At 47.2% G+C, this 22,760-nt stretch overlaps 1 protein-coding gene and 1 long non-coding RNA gene across 4 annotated transcripts; one reads left to right on the top strand and one right to left on the bottom strand.

Moving 5' to 3' along the window:
- Nucleotides 1–578: 578 nt before the first annotated feature.
- U2af1 (U2 small nuclear RNA auxiliary factor 1) lies at nt 579–13,725 on the bottom strand. Of its 3 annotated transcripts, XM_004631781.2 has the most exons (9): nt 13,584–13,725; nt 9,796–9,883; nt 7,237–7,303; nt 6,370–6,436; nt 2,885–2,934; nt 2,649–2,747; nt 2,186–2,319; nt 2,012–2,104; nt 584–870 (listed from the first exon to the last, which is right to left on the bottom strand). In XM_004631781.2, the coding sequence occupies exons 5-9, from the start codon at nt 2,912–2,914 to the stop codon at nt 726–728; spliced, it is 501 nt and encodes a 166-aa protein (XP_004631838.1). In that variant the 5' UTR covers nt 2,915–2,934; nt 6,370–6,436; nt 7,237–7,303; nt 9,796–9,883; nt 13,584–13,725; the 3' UTR covers nt 584–725. The 3 variants fall into 3 exon arrangements, with proteins under 3 accessions (XP_004631835.1, XP_004631838.1, XP_004631836.1); XM_004631778.2 differs by lacking the exon at nt 7,237–7,303 and having other exon boundaries at nt 579–870; XM_004631779.2 differs by lacking the exon at nt 6,370–6,436 and having other exon boundaries at nt 649–870.
- Nucleotides 13,726–13,944: 219 nt separating this feature from the next.
- Nucleotides 13,945–19,760, top strand: LOC111816945. Its single transcript, XR_002821249.1, has 3 exons — nt 13,945–13,976; nt 14,320–14,495; nt 19,636–19,760. It is a non-coding gene; the product is annotated as an uncharacterized LOC111816945 (long non-coding RNA).
- Nucleotides 19,761–22,760: the final 3,000 nt, after the last annotated feature.

Below are 22,760 nucleotides of genomic sequence, written 5' to 3'. Positions count from 1 at the left end.
CCAGTCCAGACCAGGGGTGACAGCACCATTTTGTTCTAGAAGAGCATCCCACAGAAATGGCCACCCTGGGACACAGGGGTCAGAAGCATTTCTGCCCATTGTCCCACGGTGCCTCAGCCCAGACCTACTTCCTCCAGTACCAGGCCCAGGACTTTGGCACTTGTGAGCTCCTGGTTTATGGGCAGTAATACAGAAAGGAGGTTTCCAGAAAGGGGATCTGCTCATAGGACTGAGGTGACTTGCACTGTCACCAGTACACTGGCAGTCATCAGTTACACTGGAACCTGAAAACTGGCATGAAGAAATGGGTGTGAATGGTTGCACCTCCCTGACAACTTAAAAGCACCCAAGCTTGGAGCCCTGTGTGGATGGAAATCCTGCACATTCAAGAAAAAAGACTTGACTTTTCCCCACCAGCTTTCCCTCACTTGTAACGTTTTATATCCAAACTTTAAAAATACAGTTTTATTTATACCTAAAGTTACAAATGGATATTAAATTCTACCCTAAGGACAGATGGCAGTTTTATAAAATGAAACTACAAAATACTTTCCACGAGAAATAACTTACACCACGAATACTGTATCACTACAAATTTTATTCAGAAACCCATCTTTGTGTTTTTTTTTTTTGTTGTTTTTTAAAAAAAAATTCCCATTTTATGAACTGGTTTGGTCAATCAACTACAACACTTTCTAGCAGACATACGGTAAAAATGGCATGGCTCAGAATCGCCCCGATCTTTCCCGATCTCTTGACCTCCTCCGGTCTCGCTCCCGACCTCCGCCACCTCCACCACCGCCGCCTCCACCACGACCGCGGTCTCTAGACCGAGAGCGCCGCTCCCGGGACCGGGACCTTGACCTATGCCTGCAGTCAAGGAAAAAAACACATCGCTGTCAGGGCTGCAGGTGCAGCATGGTTCTGCAGGTGCGGACACCTCAGGGGATTTAAAGTGCTGGGAAAATGCACACTTTAGAACAGAACAAGCATGATACCTTCTACCCTCTCCATTTCAGAATCACCAACCTGGCAATCAAGGCAGGGCATAGCATAAAAGGCTCCTCACCTCTGCCCTCTGCCAACCTTAGGAGCATATTAGGCTGACTTGGGTGGGGATAGAGGAGAGGTGGCTGTTTTGTTCTCTGATGCCACTTGTGGACAATAAGAGATGCCTCAACAGTGCCTATGCTTCCTGACACCTGTTCTAGAGAGGCGAGAGGCGAGAGGCCTCCTAGGATTGGAGGCCAGCCTACTGGGAAGCCAGCGATGCATTACACACCCTGGGCAACTTGACCTCTCTGCTATGGAATGAGACGGGATGAGACATGACATGAATGCTGGATAAATCTTTGGTTTTGCTTTTGGAGATAGGACCTCAATGTGTTCCAGGCTAGCCTTGAACTCACTACATTGCTAACTTGGTCCATGAATGCTTTCGTTTGCAAACTGTGCATCAGGTCACAAAAAAAGCTACTATTTTTCCTCCACAAAAATAGCCAGGTTTTCCAGAAGTGTGGAACATGCATGAAGTACCAAGGTACCACCATATGCAGCCCAAGCTGGCCTCAAACCTTGTGGTGCTGCTCCTGACCCAGCCTCCCAAGTACTGGGATTACAGACATGTGCCATCAAGCCTGGCCTCATAGCTGTGTATTTAATAAAGGCACGACCAGGCAGGTAAGACCACTGTGTGCATGGTTTGCAGGGAGGACGCTACAAGTGCCTCCAAGGAAATGAAAGCAGTTCCCTAAACCCCAAGGGACATACGCAGTCTTCACAGCAAGTTACTAAGAGAACCAAAGGCTGCACACGCTGCCTCTCAGTAAGAAGCTGCTTACTCAGTCCTGGTCTGACTGAGCCTTTTATCTCTGAGCAGCAGGACCATTCAGCTGCTGCCTGTGTGCAGATATGTGTCATGTTCTTATCCCCAAAACTGGTGTCTTTCAAGGACAGAATTTGTCTTGTCATGGGTGACCCATGAATTTCCAGTGACACCCAGAGTACTCACTTCTTGCGGCGTCGCCCGTATAGCTCTCGCCGCAGCTCTCTGGAAATCGGCTTCAGGTGCATGAAGTTGCAGAAGCCTCCTCGTGTGCACTCCCTGTGGGGAAGGCAGATGAGATCAGGATGCTGCCAAGCACCCCTTGGGTGCAGTTACTTGCCACATGGGGCCCACACTCACCCCATTTCATACTGACGGCAGCAAGCTTCCCTGAAGTCGGTCACGGGCGAGAGCTCAGCATGGATTGGCTGTCCGTTAAACCAGCGGTTATTCAGGTCAATCACAGCCTTCTCTGCATCCTCCTCACGGCGAAACTAAAATGACCAAACCAATACTCCTCATTCACATTCCATTAGCCTACTGTGCAGCCCATATACACACACAGGTAAAATAAGGTGGAATGGTGCTGTACAACTGAAAGATCAGCCCCACCTTTATTTGCAGGGAGAATGATAGTCCAAGATCAGACCAATGCTGCCTTTACTTTCAATTGATTTAGAGCAAATGCAATACATGTGTAGAAAATGAGATTAAACTTATCCCTAGTCTGACAGCTCTAACCCACAGCCATGCAGCCCTCAGGGTTTCCAGTTAGCAGCTCACAGATGCCCACTCCCTGCCAGCTGGGCTGCCACGCTCCTACCTTGACATACACATTCCCCACAAGGTGGTCTCCCAGGTTGTCACAGACGTTCATCTCCTCCACTTCCCCGTACTTCTCCTCCATCTCTGTGAAGACCTCCTGGAGGGAGAGCACAGCATGAGGACCACACCCCACCTAGAGAAGCAGCACTGTCACTCACAGTGTCTACTGAAGGGGAAGAGTGCAAAGTCCTCTGACCAGCTGGGGGCAGGGCTGTGGCCAACCAGCATGCTCACCTCAAAGAACTCATCATAGTGCTCCTGCATCTCCACATCGCTCACGGCACCTGCGGATGAGAGATAGCTCACTGGTTAGAGGTCGGTAACTGAGCGTGCTTGTCCTTACGCTCAACTGCTAGTGACACATGATTGTCTAGAGGACACCAGGCCAGAGCTGCGCGGTACAGGAGCACCAATTTACAGGACTTAAGAGTGTGCTGAGACGGTTAAATGCCCCCACAACAATCTCCATTTTGGCTACCAAAACAATCACCAGTTTTAATCAGCATCAAAAGGGCATTTTCAGAAAGTGAGGAGGAAATGGCTGACTCTCAAAAATAACATATTTTAAAATAAAATTTTCTTCTAAGTTTAGAATAGAGGCCAAGTAAACACATTTTTTTCCTTTATTAGGTGAAAAAACAAGCTGAAATTTAGGTTCACGATTAAGAGCTTATATGTCTAACTGGTTTCTTTTACACGGCCAGCCACAGAACACTAGAAAATTCTTCTGATGTGATTAAAACCGAAGTAACGAGGCTTAGTACCATCACCAGGTACAACCTCAGTATTCTGAGTGCCCCTCAATAAAGGGAAAGCTACAATGCTTTGTTGAAGATAGCATTCTTATTTATTCCAAAACTATTTTCACCCGTTTTTCACATTCACATGCACTAAGTGAAATCATATCCATTGCATGGGTGATTTTGCAAATTTATACTCTAACCCCATTGGCATCCTACCACATTTTAATGTTCAAAGTCAAGTTCTTTTAACCTAAATTTGAGAAATCACACAGTACTATGTCAATGAAGTCATGACAAGCTAGGTCAGAGGCTGGTAATGGCTCAAATGGCTTCCAGGCTGGACTGACTTGGGATCCATCACCTTTCACAGCCACATTCCTGGGTAATACATGAGCTGAGGAGCCCAGCCACTGCCCAACTGGTGTGCCACCATGGGCATCTGACTAGGTCCAGGTCTGGGGAGTCCAGAGTGGCTCCCTTGAGCTCACTCAGAACCCTCCTCTTCTATTAGAAAAAGAGCTAACTTTATCTTCAGACTTGGAGAATGATTTTGAATCCCTTTCCTAATATACCTGGGGCTGTGCTTCAGTTGTTTCTGAAATTCCAGGAACTCAGTTTACCTTAAAATCCAAAGCTGATGGATAAGCCCACAGTTTGATGGCCAGTCTGCCACGGTACCCCAAATAGCAAGTGACAGCCGGCAGGGATGTACCTCTGCCCCCAAGAGTAGTCCGGTGACAAACAACAGAAAAGCTACCCAGAGGCTGCTCTAGAAGCAGCATGGATTTCAACATGATTGAAAATTCATTTCCTTTTCCATACCAGAGAGAATGTTGAAAAAAAAGTTTAAATGTCCCAAGTTTTAGCAGCTTTGAGAAGTGTTTCCTGTTCTTAAACTACTGACTATATTCATTCTGCCTTTTTTTTTTTTTTGCGAAACCAGGGATTGAACTCAGGACCTTGCACTTGCCAGGCAGGTGCTTAGGCCATTGAGCTATGTCCCTGGCCCTGCCTAAAATTTTTAATCAGTCAAAACGACTTGAAAGCAAAAGCCAGTACATTAAGATACTAATTAACAGAACATATTATGACTCCATATATTTAAAGAAACACAGCTTTGAAAATGACCTTTTTTCTTTTACAGAAATGTCACTTGTAAACTGGGATTATTTAACATTTATCCATGCATATGAAGCTCATTTTTCTAAAAATGAAAGGGTATGTTAAAAAGAACCAGTGATTTTACTTAGGTTAACTGATTTCCTTTCTAAAATGCAAAATTTAGTATACTTTGTTTGATGTGAACCCTAGAACAGGAATGGTAAGTAGAAGCTAAATGTTTAGTTTACAGGATATGCAGAACAAGATTATTATGACTTGAATGAAAATAGACACAAAGTAAGCTAATGCATCACTATTGTCAATACAACATATAGGGCCAGTGAACAACCAGGGAAAGGTTTCTTAGCTGCAGTTACTCAGTCATCTACTTCCCATTTGTTTTTACCCAGGGCAAGGCCAACAAATTAATGAGTCCATAATAAAGACTTCCCTCCACCTAGTGACACCCCGTCCCACCCTATCCCTGGCATACCAGGGATTGAACCCAAGACACTAAGCGACATCCCCAGACCTGCTTATTTTTATCTTAAGACAGGGTCCAGGGTCTGGTTAAGTTGCCCAGACTAGGCATGAAATCGTGGTCTTCCTGTCTCAGCCTCCCAGAGTGCTGGGATTTCCAGTGTGCACCAACATGCCAAGTTGACCCTATTTCTTCTTTAAACAATACAAAATACCAAGTATTTTAAATCAGGATTACCAAGTAAATTCTGCTAATATCAAGTCAGGGAGAGAAATCTCTACTAAGAAGTCAGTACTAGCATCAGAACCATGTAGTAGTACCTCAGCAGAAAAAAAGAAAATCCCACCCCATACAGAAATGTGCTACCCGCCATGGGGCAATGCCCGAGGGTGGCTCACACCCCAGAAACCCAGAGGTCATATCAAGGCACCTGACTCAGGCCTGCAGCTCTCCAGGGTGGTCTCTACTTTTTCTACTGTTTTAATGTGAACTGGTGACTGACAAGTCTCTATCCTGTGGTTTGGACTCATTTTACCAAGGGTCCAGGCATTCATTACAATGTACCCGTATATGACTAAATTCCAATTATTTTACTGGATAATTGTAAAAATTACAATTTTATTTCTGAACTTTTCAATGATACTAATCTGTATCCTGTTCTTTAAAAACTTCCATTCTGCAAATGCACATATCCTACACATAACACTTCCCAGCACATGAAGAAACCAGGTGCTTCCTTAAGGTTAGGTTGGATCTGCTTCCCCACCAGGCACCCTAAGTTTCCCAAAGGTCGCACACTAGCTCCTCAGATTGGGGATTTATCTATGCAAAGTAGGTGGCTGAAAAGTGTTTCTCTTCTGCCAAGCACCTATTTGACTTAGTGCACGGCATGGGTGTGGCAGGAAGGCTCAGGGGTCAGCGCGAATTGCAGACTCTTGTCTGGGAAACACCAAGCAAGGCTCTCAGAACGAGAGAGGCCTCCAAAGTGGAGCTGAAGCAAAAACTGCTAATGAGAAATGAAATCTGAAAAATTTTGAAGCAACATGCTTTTGAGAGGTCTGGAAAGAGAAACGTTCTGATACTGCTGCTCTTAAGAGAGAAGAACAGAGCTCCAACTCAATCCCGGTGCGTCCCCAGGATGATGGTCCAGGTGCGGGAGGAAGAGCAGCAGGTCCGAACTGTTTCAAAAGGTGCCCTGTCCCGTCACAGCTGTCCTTGTGAAAGGGGCAGGAGGTGCTCAGCTCTCCAACAGAGGCTTCCACGGGCCAGGGGACAAGCTCCTGCCACCTCTCTCGAACTTGGCCCTTGACACTAGCACAGCAGGCCAGGTGGAGTGGACACTGAGCTCTGACACGCAAGCCCAGGGAACCAGGGAAGAACGTGTATGAACTTACAGCGCAAACCGTCAGCAGACTGGGAAGAGTTTTGAGGGTTACGGTAAATGTTCAAGAGGGCAATGGTCTGAAATACAAAACGCAACAACTTTATATTATGGAAAATTAAATGTAAACACTTCACCGGTTGCCTTTGGTGATCACTTCAGTTGAGAGTCAGTGCTGAAAAAAGAGCAGGTTATTTTCTTCAGAAGCAGAGATGTTCCCTTAGTTGGTGGCTGCCTTGAACTACCTAACTACAGTGACAGAGATCTCATGAGATGCCAATACTGTACTTCTGCTTACAGAGTGCAGAAACAACACTCCACCTCAGATCCCAATCCAGGCCAGCAACTACCAAAATGATCTTAGATGTAGCAGAAAACTTAAACAGAAAGAAAAGTGCCTCTACAGATGGATGAAAAAATTGCTGTATTAGAGAAATACAATAATTACATGTCATGAAATCTCCACTTCCTAGAGGAAAAATTGTAATGGTGAAATAAAACCCACACTTATTGGGCAACTTACCTTATTGGTTCCTTAATTTTCCTAGCATTTTTAATTTACAGAAAGAACTTAATAAAGGCCAAGGGTTCAGTCACTGGGAAGCCCAATGATCGGCTGCTAAAGTAAAAGCTCGCTTCACAGAGCAGGCGCTCTCTTGACCAATGGTGGTCAGTGGAGAGGCCAGCCAGTGACTTCCCTAGCAGAGCCTCCTGAACTTGGCCTCATCAAGTTCTGGCTGTGTGCGCCACGCGGTTCCAGTACCTTGTCCTGTTTGCAACAGCTCTATGTCAGCAGCTCAGAGCCAACATTATGTCTCAATTAAGAGTGGGCTCTTGAACACCATTGTCTTAAAAAAATTTCTCCAACTGTGGGACTTACAGTGTGAGCCGTCAGCCGTCTGTGCACTGTTTTGGGGATTACGATAGATGTTTTGAATCAAGATGGTCTGCGGGGAAAAAAAAATAAAAAGGGGAATTCTACTGGCTGCTGTGCATATATTAGACAATTGCAAAGAGACAATTTGTTTGCAATGGCTAAACGTTTGTTTTTGTTTTTCCCGCAAGTCAGACACTTTGTCCTGTGCAGAGTACACCAACACCATCATATTATGAAAACAGAGTCTGAGCAGTGACTTGGGCCAAGTCAGCCAGCAACCAAGAAGAAACTGTAGCTTGTTTTGAGTAGTCCCCATTATCAATAGTGAAGTGCTTTAATACAAGATAAGTAATGGCACACCAACACTGTCTTGTACTTCAAGCCAGCAGACACTAAGATGTCAAAAAAAATCCACATTATAATCATATTGCCCACACAAAATTAAGTTTTCTCAACCAAATGCATAGCTCAACTGTATGCAGGACATCAAGTTCTCTGGTCTCTTTAACAAAACAGGCACACCAAGTGGTCATGGATACCTGACTCTTATTTACACTTTCTTGGTGGGATCTCTGTTTACATAATACAATAGTTAAAACATTTGCTCTTTTCCGATCCTTCTTTTAAGGAAAATAATCCTTTTAGCCCTTGTCCTTTAAACTGGATCAGGCAGACTTGAAACCTTACACTGTACCGTTCTTCTTAAAATCAAGTTGTCTGAAAAAACAAACCATGTTTAAGTTAGTAAGCTAATATAGTACATGAATCTCATTGTCCACATCACTGTAAGCAGCTTACAAAGAAACCCACCCTAAATTATGCTAGATTTACAAGCTAAACCAAGACACACATGACTTAGAAAAATAAGCGCTGAGTCTCAATAACCTGAACGTAGAGAAGGCAGTTTGCAAGTCCTTCACAGACCTTCTGGCTCTACTCTGAGCCACATTTGAAGGGGTATGGAGCATGGGTGGCTATCCAAGGCCTGCTGCCACATCCTCCTGGAGGAAGGGCTGGGAGCAGACTGCACATTGGGAACCTCAGGACTGAGGCAGTCATCGGGGGTTTCATGATCTGACTTCTCAGCTTTCTACCAGAACTACTAGGTGGAATGCCTCTTAGGACAAACTAAATGGAACCCAGCTATACAACAGAAAGCTCCACATAAAGCAGCAACATGGTTCCATTAAAATTAAAGAGTGGCCAGGGTGACTTCCAATGGATCAGAACCAAAAAAGATGTTTGGTTAACATACTACTGATCCACTGAACCTTAACGGTAGCACTACCTTGCTCTAACCCACAGTGCTTAAACTGACTTCACATTTAAAATCCTAGGTTCAGAGAAAAAAACGAAGCAAGTGCTTCTGCTTGTTTAGAGGACACTCTCAAGAGGAAGTGGTTTGGCTCCCAGACCCCCAGCTCATCAAAGACCTGGGGAGTCCCATGATGCTTAACGACTGCAAAACAAATGGCCACTGGTTTAGTGGGGAAAATTTAGTTAATAAACACAATAATTAAATTAAACAAAAGTTTAAAGTAAGTTCTCAGACATCCTGAACATTGAATCTCTGGCAATCAAGAAAAATACAAGGGAAAACCCATGATACTCACCCCCTCAAAAAAACAATTCTGTTGTGAGGTTTTGAGGGGCTTAAGTTATAAAATATCAATTTCTCTATTTCAGCTCACTTATAGTAACCAGCAGAAAAATAGGCCTAGGCTGTGAGAGGGGCAACATGTGGAAAGAGGTATACTCGGGAGAATGCAGGAGCTGCCCAGATGCCAGGGCTGCACATGCAGATCCTAGGGTGGCAGGAGCTCTTCACCTTCCCAAGTTCACACATTCTTATAGACTTGGGTGGACTCTCCTTACTGCTTCAATGAGAGGCACACTCTTTTTGATCATTCGTGTGCCTTGGTAGGGCATAAGTCCTGGTCTTTTTTTTCCTTCTACCTGCCACAGATGAAACTATAAAAACCCAAAATTTGGGGCTGGAATGAACTCAGGGCAGATTTAAGTCCAAGACTACAGACCTGCTACAGACAACAACAGATGTCTTTTACTGTTAGGTTTTACCTTAATGTTTACATAACATGGTGCAACCTACTATTTGTTCAACTTGGGCTATGAAAATGGGGACACCTCTGAAGTGGTGCTTGGGTCCAGAGACCAAGCAGATCAGCACCAAGCATAAGCTGACAGATAACTGTCAGGATTCTGTAAGCAGTGGCTGCACAAGCAGAGCAAAAAAAAAAATGCCTGGAAAAGAAGTGCAGTAAATGCTTCCAGATCTATGAGGAGGTGGGGACACAGGAGGCAGTGAAATCAGTTGCAGCCAACCTACACTGGACACTTGTTTTTAAAAAGTTTCTAATGGGACAGGATCCCAGCAGGGACGGTTCACTTGCTTGAACAAGGGAACCCATGAACACAAGTGAAAAAACACAACCTGGGAGGAATGACTCCTTTAATATGTTGAAATTACTTATCACATCTGAAAAGCACACGAAAGCTCAATAACTATGTGACGACAAAAAAGAAAGAAAAGAAAAAACAAACCTGGCTAAAGGTCGGTTTATTGTGCAACCGAGAGCACCTGTCTCCATGACGACATGCTCCAATTTTGAAATAAAATGAGCAGTTGACTCTGCAAAGGAAAATAAGATCAGATTATTTTGCTGGGAAGACAGAACATGGAAATATGTCATTAACATGCTTTACCCTAACACACTACTCCTTTTATTTCACAGATGCATAGGCACATAGCTTCTCACTTATACTTTTCCCCTTCACTGAAACATTTTAGGGTGCTTTAATTTCACATCCTTCTATGAAAATGCTGCTCTTCCAATAAAGCTCACACTAACTTGACCCTGATTATTCCTCATGCAAAACTCTTCATACTTGTATCTCCTGCTTCCTTTAAAAAAATGAAGTATGCATGTGTCTAAAACTAAATTTAACTTAACTCTTATCTGGTCTACTTTTCCATGATGAAATTCTAGCCCAGGGGTCACCAGCACAGTGGGGGGGGGGGGGCTGACCAGCTGCCTGCACAGCACTGAAACACCCACCTCTCTGAGTCTCAGATACCATCTGCAAAATGAGAAAAGCACCACCCTGACACTGTCCCAAGGGTCAGGTCTCATACACATGCCTCATACAGAGGGCTCACTTAGTGCCATCACTAATTAAGAAACAAAGTTCAGGTTCTCTTCCAACTTGTATCAGATCAAGAGGAAATTTCCACATGTGTCTACAGGAAGTAACTCTCTCAATTTCAATAGATGGAAAACAGGCTATCACAAGATCCAGCATGCCTCAGGAACTACTCATTACCACCTTCTGTCTCTACTCCAAAGCTTTAATACTTTTCAGATGTCTCCATGATCACATCAAAGCAATTCAGCACCTGTGTGGCAGCAATGTCAGGTGTCTGGCAGATCCATGATAAGTTATGAAATTTTACAAATTATTGGCTGGACCCCATTCAAGTTTTAACTTGAGAGGTGTGAGTGCTACCCTGTAGATTTCTTTTATAAAACTTAAACAAGGTTCATGTTTAGGTGGCCAGTCTAGAGTTCAGATCTAAGGCATCAATGTTCATGAACCATGAAGACTGATTAACTGTATTTACCACAGGCAGCAATAAAGATATGTAGGTCAGAAGAAAGTGACTACTGTGTGTAATTTACAAACTTTTAAGTCCCATTTGGCTAACTTGATTAGACAATAACAAATTTTTAGGTTAGTCAAATGCAAATGAGATTATTTTTGAGACAGTGCCTCAGTATGCAGTTTAGGTTGGCCTTGGCCTCTCTGTGTAGTCCAGGCTGACCTCAGACTTGCAGCGGTCCTGAGCTGCTTCAGCCTCCTCAATGCTGGATTACAGGCATGTGCCACTCTGCCCGGCTCAAACAGTTTTTAAAAACATATCTTCTGAGCCTGGCATAGTGGTGCATTCCCATAACTCCAGCATTTGGAAGGCTGAGGCAGGAGGATTGCTGTGAGTTCCACGGCAGCTTGGGCCACACAGTGAATTCAAAGCCAGTCCGAACTACATAAGAAGACACTGTGTCAACCAAAAAACTCATCTCATAATGGACAAAATCAACGGGACAATACTCAACTATCCTACACATGTAAAATAATTCTTATTCCTGGTACTTTCAACCAGCTAATTCTTTTAATTATTTATAGTAAATTAATCAAATTTTCAGATGTGTTTACAAAATTAGTGAAATTTAAAATACTGACATGAGAAAAGGGTGATTTACTACCACAAACTGTTAGAAAAGCTGCTCTATACCTGGATATAAAATAATGTAAGTTAAGTAAGTCATACATTACGCATCTGGTTTAAATTGGAAAACAAAAATGAGCGGTGTGGCGGCACATGCCTGTAATACCAGCACTTGGGAGGCTGAGGCAGGAGGACTGCTGAATTCCAGGCCAGCCTGGGCTACTTAATGAGTTCAAGCAAGCCTGAACTACATTCTTACGTAGTTCTGTCTCAAAAAAAAAAAAAAAAAAAAGTGAATAGGAACCAGTATCTTCATTTTCAGGAGTTGATCTTCTGTAAGCTAGAACACCTAAAATTTTCTTTTTGAATCAAAACTGACTTTATACAGTTTTGCTCTAGTAGACTGAAATGGCTATTTATATGAGGAATACAAAAAACTGTTTCTGGATCAAGTAAAGAGTTTCTTAAAACAGTGAGAAAGCTACATAGAACAGCCTTTCACAAGACAGAGCTGTGGCACACACACAGAAAAGGGGAAACCACCGATTCCCTCCAATTCTGCCTGGGTCAAACCTCCAGCCAGGGGGGATACCTCTTTTTAGATGTTGGTCTACTCATCCTCCAAGTTTATAAAAGGCTCTCTTCTAAGCCACCTCCTGTGACATCACAGCATTTACAGCACACTCTTTCATAGTAGTTAGCACATTTTAATTAATTTTATTATAATTATCCCCAAAGCCCCGACCACCACTAGTTCCCTGAGGCTGACCTACAGTTGACACCCAGTAAATGTTTCTGGGGTGACTAGGACTGCTAATGTGGGCATGAGAATTTGTATAAAGACATATACCCCCTTTCCTTTTTTTTTGCAGAACCAGGGATTTGAACTCAGCGCTTATTCCACTGAGCCATCTCCCTGGTCCCTATACCCCCTTTCCTAAACAACACAGGAAATTCTATCATGTGTAAAGAAGACATTTGACAGGGCAGCCTCCATCCTGGAAAACAGAAACATTTTTAAGTTTGAAAAAGTGGCACCAAAAACATTCTATCACAAATTTAAGGGGTTATCATTAAGAATAGAAATTTGCCCAAGTTTTGTAGGGCACTTAAAAAGGCCACGGACATGAACTTATTTAGAGAGCAGATTAAGCCAGACACTCTTTAGGGTTTCAAAGTAGGAATTATCTTTCAAAGCGTCTCAAGACACTATGCAAACCCGAGCCAACGCTGGAAATAACGCTCCAATTAAACAAAAGTGAAATTTCTTTGAGCCCAATGACTAGGGGAAGCGTTCGATCTTACCCCCCCCCACAAACTCGAACATAAAATAAAAGCACCCAATTCATTTTTTTGTTTAACACATGCTCTCGCTATGCAGTTCAGGCCTTCAGATCGCTTTGTAGCCCAGACTGGTCTTGAACTCGCAGCGATCCTCCTGCTTCTTCCTCTCGAGTGCAGGGATTACGGGCCTACGCCACCGCACCCAGCTGAGAAATGCAGATTTTATGTGTTTTTTAAATCTGTTTTTTTTTTTTTTTTTGTACTGAGAATCGAACTCAGGACCTTGTACTTGCCAGTCAGGCAGTAATGCTGCTGAGCTACATCCCCGGCACTAATTTCCTAATCAGCTGCAATCACCAACTATGCGACTTCCAGGGCTGGACGGCTGAGCCCGGAATCTGCGCGACACTTTCCCGGGTCAGGGGTCAGAGGTGCTGCTCGCGGCCGGACCTCCGTTCAGGCGGGCCGGGGACCGGTTCGCAGAAGCGAACCCACATGCGCGGCCTAAGCGACTCGGAGCTCGAGCACTGGTGAGCTGAGCCGCAGGCCCAGGCCGACGACGACAGTGAAGGCTCACGAGGAAACGTGCTGACCCGGGGGGGCCCAGGCCACCGAGGCGCGAGGCGCGAGGCCCGAGGCGGGAGAGGCAGTCGGCGCCCATTTGCCCGCGCCGCCCATGAGGCGGGCGGGTCCACGGCGCGCGAGGCCGGAACGGCCGCCGCTCTTTCCCACTGCGCCCTCCCTCGCCGCTCGGGCCTCCCGTCCACCCTGCGCCCCGGCCGTCGCCGAGTCTGCGCTCCGTGGGGCGGTGCTCACTCACTTGTCTTTTTCGGTGCCGAAGATGGAGGCCAAATACTCCGCCATTTCCCACAGCTGCGGTCGCCGACCCAGCCGCCGACGCCGCCGACCCTGCCGACGCCCGCGGGAGACGTCACCGGATGCGACGACGCTCTCTCCACCCCGACGTGGAGGCGCTGGCCAATCGGGAGAGGCGCATGGGCGGGACGCAGTTCGCGCTCAGCCTCCGCCCCGCCGGACACGTGCTCCCGCGCGCCCCCTGCTGGTGACTTTTGTGCGTGCTCAGCTCTGGGAGTCCTACACAGCCGGCTGGCTCTGCGACTTGTCATATGTGCCCCGGAGGGCAGAGACCCTTAAACCGCCGTGTGCCCCCTCCACCCTTGCCGGTGTGTCCCCCACCCCGCACCTTTGTCAGGTGGGATTCCCCAGCCCTACCGCCTGCTTGCTGTGGGCCACCAAAGGCCACCTAGCGGCGTGCTTGGAGGGCCGGGAACCTGCTACTGGGAGGAGTTCTGCCTCCACCTTCTACCCCGGACGGAGGCAGTCATTCTCTGATGTCCACAGTTACCATCCCGACTAGTTACCTGATTTCCAGCCCAACTGCCCTGTAAGGTTGGGTATCAAAACAGAGGGACACAGCCAGGTCCTCTCGTTTCTGCACACACCTAGTCCCAGCTGTGGGTAGGCCACGGGGTCAGCTTAAAGGATTTGGTTAGGACGCCGTTACTGTTGGTCACAGGACCTCTGATCTGGGACAGGTGGCTGGTGAACAAACTGGAGACCTTGCAAGAAGAGCAGGCTTTAGGCTGAAAGGCAAGACCAGAAACTGGGCAGACCGATGCCAGGCCAAGTGAACACTCCAGGAAAGATGTCAGTAGGAAAGTTGGAAGCTGGCAGAGTGGGCTTGGCTCTGGATCTCTGCAGGAATGCAAGGGTAAGGGCTGTTTGTGGGAACTGAACAGAAATAGACTTTCAGGACGAATTAATCTGGTCAATAAAGCTGGGGTAGATGACCAGACCAGGACCACCTGCATGGTCCACCCATTTGTGCTCCATCTGTCTATCCTACCCATCTATCCACCCATTCACCTGTCCTTCCTTTCATCCATAGCCATCCTTCCACCCATCTACCCACCCATCCATCTAGCTACTCATTTTTCCTTCTGTCTGTCCATTCGTTCGCCTACCTGTCCCTCCAGTCAGCCACCCAAGTATCCTGCTGAGTGGGAGCAGCCTTGTGATGACCACCGTTGGAGCAGGTGCTCAGATACAACCTGCTCTCCAAGTGATCTCCACTTACAAGTCTGTGGGACACTTCGAGCCCAACTTGTCTCCACTTGATCTCATTTTCTCCCCCTCCTCCCATCTCTGGACCTTGTGCTCCAGCATTTAGTGACTACTCACCTGGATCCTCCTTGGCTTTCCAATTCTTACCTCTGTGGAAGCTGAGCACATTGGAAACAACTTCATCTGCAGTCACAGCAGTGACAGTAGCCCCAGCCTCTTGCCCATCCTGCTGTTCACCCTGGCATGTTGTGCACAGGCTGCTTTACATGTCAGAGTATGGAAGCATGACTTTGATGTGGAACACAGAGCTCTTCTCAATGACCTGTGACCATTAACTTGGAGCTGATGGAGGTCTGTGATTCTGTGAGGACCAGAGGAGCAGACCATGGTAAATGGGCTCCTGTAATATGTGACTGCTAGCACAGTTGCTCCTGTGGGATGAGCAGAGTGCAGGTCGAGCCCAAGACAGTTTGTGTGGACCACTTCTTTTGGTCATTCTAGCATGTCCTTACAAAAGCCGCAGTCTGCCACCCTGACCATATAGTCTTCTCTTGGACTAGCTGCTGCTGTCTTTTGGGATATCCACAAATCTTTCATCTTCCTGCATTCTTTGAATGTTAGCAAATTCTTCTGCCAGGCTTTCACACACCACACAGAGCATGCATGGCAGCAGTAGGGAATCCTTGACTCCTCTCCACCATCTCTGCCTCCTTCTTCCTCTGAGCTGGCCTCAGTGCACCTTTTTAAAGAAGCTAAGCTTCCCACTCTTGGTACTGGGACTGAACCTTGGGAATGCTAAGCTCCAGCCCTTTTTACTTTTTTCTTTTCTTTCTTTTTTTTTAATGTATTTAGTACAGGGTCTACAGGGTCTCACTACACAAATCAGACTCATAGTGATCCTCTGTTTTCAGCCTCCCAAGCACTGGGATTACAGGTGCGCACCACTATGTTCAGTCTCATTCACCTGTCAGCACATCCCAGGGGCAGGGCCAGCCTGGCATGCCAGGGCTCCCAGTCCCTACTGCTTTTTTATTTTGAGACAGAGTCTTGCTCAATTACTGAACCTGGGTTCAGACTCAAGGTCTTCACACCTTAGCCTCCTGAGTAGCTTGGATTATACGTATGCCCCTGCCATGCCTGGCTGTTTTTCCCCTTTTTAGATGACAGTGGGTGTTCTAGGAAGGGTACAGATCTGATGCGGTAACTTCCTGCAGGCCCAGCGGTTCCCAATGCCCTGAGCATGCAGGCATTGTCTTACACCTGGTCTGTCTCTCCTACCAGGCTGTGGGTGCTTGAGGACCTCAGGTTTTTTTTTTTTTTTTGTACTGGAGATCGAACTCAGGACCTTGTGCTTACCAAGCAGGCGGCGCTTATGCTGTTGAGCCATCTCCTGGCCCAAGGACCTCAGTTTTGTCTCTTTCATTGTTTCCTAGTAGAACAGGTTCATACATCTTTACCTGTAGTTCTAAAAAACATACAGCTCTGAAAACAGGAAGTTTTTAAAAATTTTGTTATTTTGTTTTTGTTTTTTGTAATTAGTGCAGGGTCTACAGGATCTCACTACATAGACTGGACTTGTACTAATTCTCCTGTTTTCAGTCTCCCAAGTGCTGAGAGTATAGGTGCACACCACCGTGCCCAATCTCAATCTCAGCTTCAGAGTGCCTCAGGGGTGGGGCCAGCACAGTATGCTGGGGATTGAACCCTGGCCCCTGAGTCTGCTTAAGCAGGTGTGTTAATCTGCTGAGCTATCTGGCCAGCCCCAGGAATGTTTTTTGGTTTTTTTGTTTTCCCCTGTAAATTTGATGCCAGAATTTATTTTGCTACAAAGACTGATCAGGCCCAAGGTATTAGTAGCATCACAGTGTTCCAAGGGCAGCGCCTCTCCTGTACTCTGGTGTGTGCATACACATGTGTATATGTGTTTTGTACAAGGGATTGAACCTAGGAGCTACTGAACTATACTCCTAGCTCTCCTCACTTTTTTTTTTTTTTTTTTTTTTTTGAGATAGGCTCTTGCTAAATTCAAACTAGTGCTCATCCAGCTCCTGTCTCCCAAGTAGTTTGGAGACACAGCTAGTTTGTTTCAACTTTTAAATCTGTCCTTTTGTGACCTTGGCTTTAATTGCACTACAAAGAACTAACGAATTCAGTGCTTCCCCTGCTCATGTGGAAACCCTGTCTTAGGGCAGGGAATGTCAGCCAAGTTGAGAGGTCCTGGTAACTTAAGAGACCAAAGACACAGCTGAGCTGTTACAGCAACAGTGATGGCCAAGAATCAAAAGAAAATAGAACGGTGCAAGTGTAGGGATCCTTGCCAGGAAGGGTTGGAGCAGAGTTGGCAGGGAGGATGCCAGCATATGCCAAGGAGTGGATTGTTGGTCGTGAAACAAGCTGGATGTAGTAGGAGGAAGTGAACTTTAAAGGTGAGCATGAATATTCAGGGACTGAGGTGTAAAGCAGTGGGAACAGCTGAAACAGGAAACAGGTGGAGTGGCGGGGACGGGGTTTCTGAGGTCCTGTCCTGTGAAGGCTTTAGTCTGAGCAGTGTGGGTGCAGAGCTTCCGGCCCAGCAAGCCAGGGAGGTGGGAGGGGTCTGCAGGTCTGGGGCGGAGCTGGAAAGTCGCTAAAAGCTGCTGGGGGAAGAGGCGCCCTGTCCTTCCCAGCTATGCAAATGAGCACCCACGGGAACCTGGGAAACATTTTCTGCCTGGTGTAATGCTTTGGCGCCAGGATTTCACAGCACATGGGCAGGCCTGAGAGAGAAACCAGCAGATTGATATTTCTACCTCGCTGCTCCACCACATTGTCTCTTCTTGGATGGCTTCTGAATAGTCATGTGTCTGACATTTACTTTTTTTCATCCTTGAAAGGAATTTTATACTGGGAGAAGCTGGAATAGGAGTACATTCTAGGGCGTGGGTTGAGGTTTTCTTGCTGTTAGACAGGGACCTAGGCTTCCAGTACCACTTCATTTTATTTTATTTTGGAACTGGGAATGAAACTCAGGACCTTGCGCTTGCCAGGCAAGGGCCAAGCCATGGAGCTGTATCCCCGCCCTGGTATCATGTCAGGCCCAAGGGCTTGGGTATTGCACATGACTGCTGGCACATGTTTGGCATGGACTCTGGTCTAACTTGTTTTTTTTAAGATAAGGTCTCTCTGTGTGGTCTAGGGTCTCCCTATGTAGGCCTCTAGTTGCAGATCCTCCTGCTTCAGCCTGCTAAGTACTGGACTCACAGGCATGTGCCACCACATCTGACACACATGATTTTTGAACCTGGAGAAGAAGCCTAGTGGCAGAAGAAGACGGTTAGCAGTGTCATTATTTACCAAAGACATAAGTCGGTACAGAGTGGCAGGGAAGACCCCCCCCAACTTGGAAACGAAACACCTCACCTTTTTTGTACACACAACTCTGCCCACAGCTCAAAGAGCCTGCACTCACCCCTCAAACTTGTGGGGTGCAGTCCAGTGAAAAAAGGATATCAGGGGCTAGGGAGATAGCTCAGTAGAATAAGTGCTTGCCTGGCAAGTGTAAGGGCCTGAGTTCAATCCCTGGTTCTGCCAAAAAAAAAAAAAAAAAAAAAAGGATATCACTTCTCACACACTGACATTAGAGCCAAAAAGGGGCAAAAAGTAAATAGCAAAATCACCACATGAAAGATAAAGGAAATTATGAACAGTACAAGAATCCAAAAAACACTGAAGACAGCAGGGCGTGGTGGCGCATGCCTGTGATCTCAGCACTGGGGAGGCAGAGGCAGGAGGAGCACTGTGAGCTGGAGGCCAGCTTGGGCTATACAGGGGAGAGGGCAGCAAAGCCAGCAGGTGATTCCTTGGAAACTTGATAGAGAGAGTAGACCTTGCAGACTAAACAGGGCGTAGGAGCAGAAGAAATAGGGACGGACCCCAGGGGTGCTCAGGGTATTTCTCAGAGGGTAAAGAGGTAGTTCAGTTTGTGTGTACAACGAGCCACTTTGTGCCAGTTATTAAGAAAATAAGAAAAATCACAACTTACTGAAATTGACTCAGGAAAAAAGAGAAAAGAAAATAGGAAAACTTACAACCATGAAAAGAAAAAACCAAGACCAGTAGAAACACACATGGCCAGCAGAGGGCAACAGGCCTGGCGTCTGACAGGTGAGTTGAACTAGCGATGGAAACATCGCTGCATATTACAGAAACTTCTAGAGATAAGGAAGGCAGAAAGCACACCTGCTGCGGCTTAGGAGCGGCCCTGCCAGGGATGGACAGCAAGAGAGAAAAGTCTTGCTGGGGTGCCCAGAAGAGGGGCAGAGGTACAAACTCTGGAACATCACTGAGGAGCTGGGGAACCTCTGTCCCCTCAACACTCCTGGCCCTGCAAGGCCAGGGCCAGGCCAACCTGCTGGGGTTCCCATGGTGCTGAGCCCAGGAAGAGTCAGGAAGTGGGGCGCTTTGGGGAGGCTGCCTCTGAGTGTTGCCCTTCCGCCTTTTACTCTTCCTTTTCCACAAGCTCTAACACCCACACTTTGCCCCAAGCCCCTTTTTTAGATCACCTGGGCTGAGACAAAGACAAAGCTGGAGTGATTCCAGTGAAGGAAGATCAGCCCAGACCACAGGATCAGTTCAGCTCGCCTTGTTTACCATGTTAGCAGATGGGAAGAGAAAAACTCATTTGACCATTTTAGCAGTGCAGAAAGATGGTAGGGGAAGGTGTCTGATAACAAATAAAAGTGGAATGATGTTGAGGCCATACTTCTAACAAATCAGTTAGAGAATGTTTCTTTCTTTGTGTTTTTTAGACACAGTTTCACTATGTAGTTCAGGCTGACCATGAACTTACTTAACTTTGTACCCCAGCCTGGCCCTGAGCTCACAGCGATCTTTCTGCCTCAGCCTTGAAGATACTGGAATTATAGGTGTGTGCCATGAAGTACAAGTAGAAAAGAACAGATTTAAAATAAAATCAGGAATATATGATAAGGGACTAGATTTTAGGTAATATCAAGAAGTCCTAGAGCTGGGCATGGTGGTACTCTTGTGAAATCCCAGCATTTGGGAGGCTGAGGCAGGAGGATCTTGGGAGTTTGAGACCAGCCTGGGCTACAAAGTGAGCACAAGCCCAGCCTGAAACTGTATAGAGAGACCCTGCTGAAAGAAGGGTCTTCTTTTCAGAAGAAGAGGAAGAGGAGGAAGAAGAGGAGAAAGAAGAGGAAGAGGAGGAAGAAGAAGCAGAAGAAGAGGAAGATGAAGACAAGAAAAAAAGAGGAAGACCTTATCAGTCTCATCAACTGTGAAATGGAATGAATCCCACTAAAAGCAACGTGTGTGCTTTTCAGAGCAGTACCTGAAGGACGCAGGGGCCACAGCGTGGTGTCTGGGATCTGGCTGAAAATACCACAGCAAGGAAAAACAGAAAGAGACAGCAGCAAACGGAAAAGAGCATCATAATCGCTGAATCTGGCTGAGGCCTCTGTGTCATTTTTTTCTACTTTTAAGACTGAACATTTCTGTAAATGAAAATAAATGCAGTGAGGCAGAACTTTACTTCCCTGTCACAAATAATCAGTGACAGGGTGGCCAGCAAGCGGTGGGCAGTAACTGTCTGCCTCCCTCCCGGGACCTCACCAGGCTGGTGGCGGGCTGTGACCCCAGGTATGAGGAAAAGTTCTCTCTGATCGTCTAGGGTCCTCTCCCCACGCTGACTTGTGACACCTCCCAGACGCTCTCTGGGGTCTTGGGCTTTGAGTGAGTTTTGTCGAGCAGGACGCCCGCTCCCTCCTTCCTTCGGGGCGTGGTGTGGCTGCCAGGGACAGTCCAGTCTGACCTGCTGACCGAGAGGAGCCAGGGCCAGGGCTTAGTGGGCACATTCCTGCCGTGCTGCACAATGCCTGTCGCCTGCCACGCTGGATTTTGTGTGCAACCCCCCCCCCCCCCCCGGGGCCCTGGAGTGGAAAATCGGGTGCTGCGGCTTTGTGCAGGAAGGCAGACTGCTGGCGTTGTGGGAATCCTCTGCTCCCAGTCTGTCACCTTCAGGGCATGAGGGCCAGAATGCTGAGGAAGCTGGGGGACTGAGGGGACCCAGGAGCTGTGTGTGTCACATGGTGCATGCCACACACTTGCATGCACACGCCTATGCTCCTCCGCATGTGCCCTCACCTCCCTGTGCACACGTACCACACACCAGGGCTGTGCTGACACCAAGCAGGCACTTCCCGGTGCCTGCCTGTCAGCGTGATCTTGTGGCCGTGGCTTTCCCAATTTCCCCTGTAAGATAATCAACAATTCCACGAAGCTACAGCTGAGCATCGTCTTTCTCTGATGGGCGGCAGGATGTTCTGGGCCCCCAGGAGATGCCTGAGTCCAGATCCAGTGCTGGGCGCTGTAATCCCCGCCGCTTCTGTCCTAATGAAGTGCAGCTGCCCATGGTAGTAGGAAGCTTTGCCACTTGCTGTGTGGCAAGGCAACTTCCTTTTCTTTCTTGATGTCCCCAACAGAACTTACCTCTTTCATCCCAAAGAAGCACTTCCTGGCTTCTCTTTGGCATATCTGAATCACTAGCATCAATACTCTCAATCTTTGGGGCCACTATTAAATAGAGTAGGTGTCACTTGAACACAAGCCCTGTGCTCTGCTCGTGGTGCCTGCTAAGTGGCTAAGGGACGGAGAGTGTACACAGTGTGAAACAGGAACTTCCAAGCTGGGATCGACGGTGATGAGAGATTTCAGCAGGAGGGCAGTTAAGAGAGGAGTTCGCTTGGGCCACCATATCTGGACTTGTCCATTGTTTTCAATGCCACAAAGGCAGGGACTTGGCTTAAACTGTGTTGGGGTCAACAGGATTCAGCCAGTGTTAGTCAAGGAATTCGGCCCTGTGTGATGGTGCTCACCTGTCATTCCAGCAGCAGGAAGGCTGAGGCAGGAAGGTCATGAGTCTGAGGCCAGCCTGGGAAATTTAGCGAGACCTTGTCTCAAAAACAAAAGAAATCTAAACAAAATAAAACAAGAAGCAAAAGATCACTGACCCAAACATAGAGGTGATCCTGAATTATTCAGGTGGCCCAACCTAATCATGGGGTCAGCATAAGGGGGTGGGAGCGTGACAGAGATGGCTGTGGTGTGAGAAAGACTCCAGGGCCCGAGCTTCTGGGGGTGGGGGCAGGGGCAGGGCCAAGAGCTAGGGGCCAGGACTGCAGGAAACCAGCTGTCTCCAGCCTCATGTGGCCCACAGTTCCTTCAGTTTAGTCCCTGGGACACACACCAGACACATGGTTTCCAGGACGTTGAGATGGCAGCTTTTCAAGATGCCCCGGCAGACCCATAGCCTGGGGCCTGCCTGCACCCCAGCCCACTGACTATTTGCAGGGCCAGTATGGGGACAGAGTGAGCACTCCCCTCCGCGCCTCACACAGAGAGAACTGCACACAACACAGGCATTCAAGGAAGGTAAAGCACACCAAAAGGGAAAGTTAAAAATATTCCAAAAGAATGCAAAGCATGCGCACGCACAGAGCACCACGTCTAAGGGAAGTGGCACTGATGACTACCGTTTTTTGGTTGGCCTGGGACTCAGAGTGGTTCAGCCCAGCACTGGGCACTGGCCTGGCCCAGCTGGGCTTCCCCTGGGAGGGGTCAGCAGCCAGATGCTTGCTCCCGTGGGGCCAGCCTCTCCCTGTCCCAGAGCACCAGGGGCAGCTGGCCAGCACTGGAGTGCCAACCCCACCCTGCCCACCCCCTCTGCCCTCTTAGACGTTGGTCACAGGCCAGTCTCCTTTTTCCAAGCTGGTGGCCTGGGTACACAGCTCAGCCTTTCTAGCCCACTTTACAAGTTGCCAGAAGGGTGATGCTGGAATTCATTTCCTATGGTGGCCTGAAGAATTATGAGGTCGCAACCAGCAAAGGTCAAAGGGAGGCCCTGGGGTTGGGG

Source organism: Octodon degus, unplaced genomic scaffold (assembly GCF_000260255.1).
Source record: "Octodon degus isolate 3935 unplaced genomic scaffold, OctDeg1.0 scaffold00045, whole genome shotgun sequence".
NCBI classification, from domain to species: Eukaryota; Metazoa; Chordata; class Mammalia; order Rodentia; family Octodontidae; genus Octodon; species Octodon degus.
This window is presented reverse-complemented; position numbering and strand designations above follow the sequence as displayed.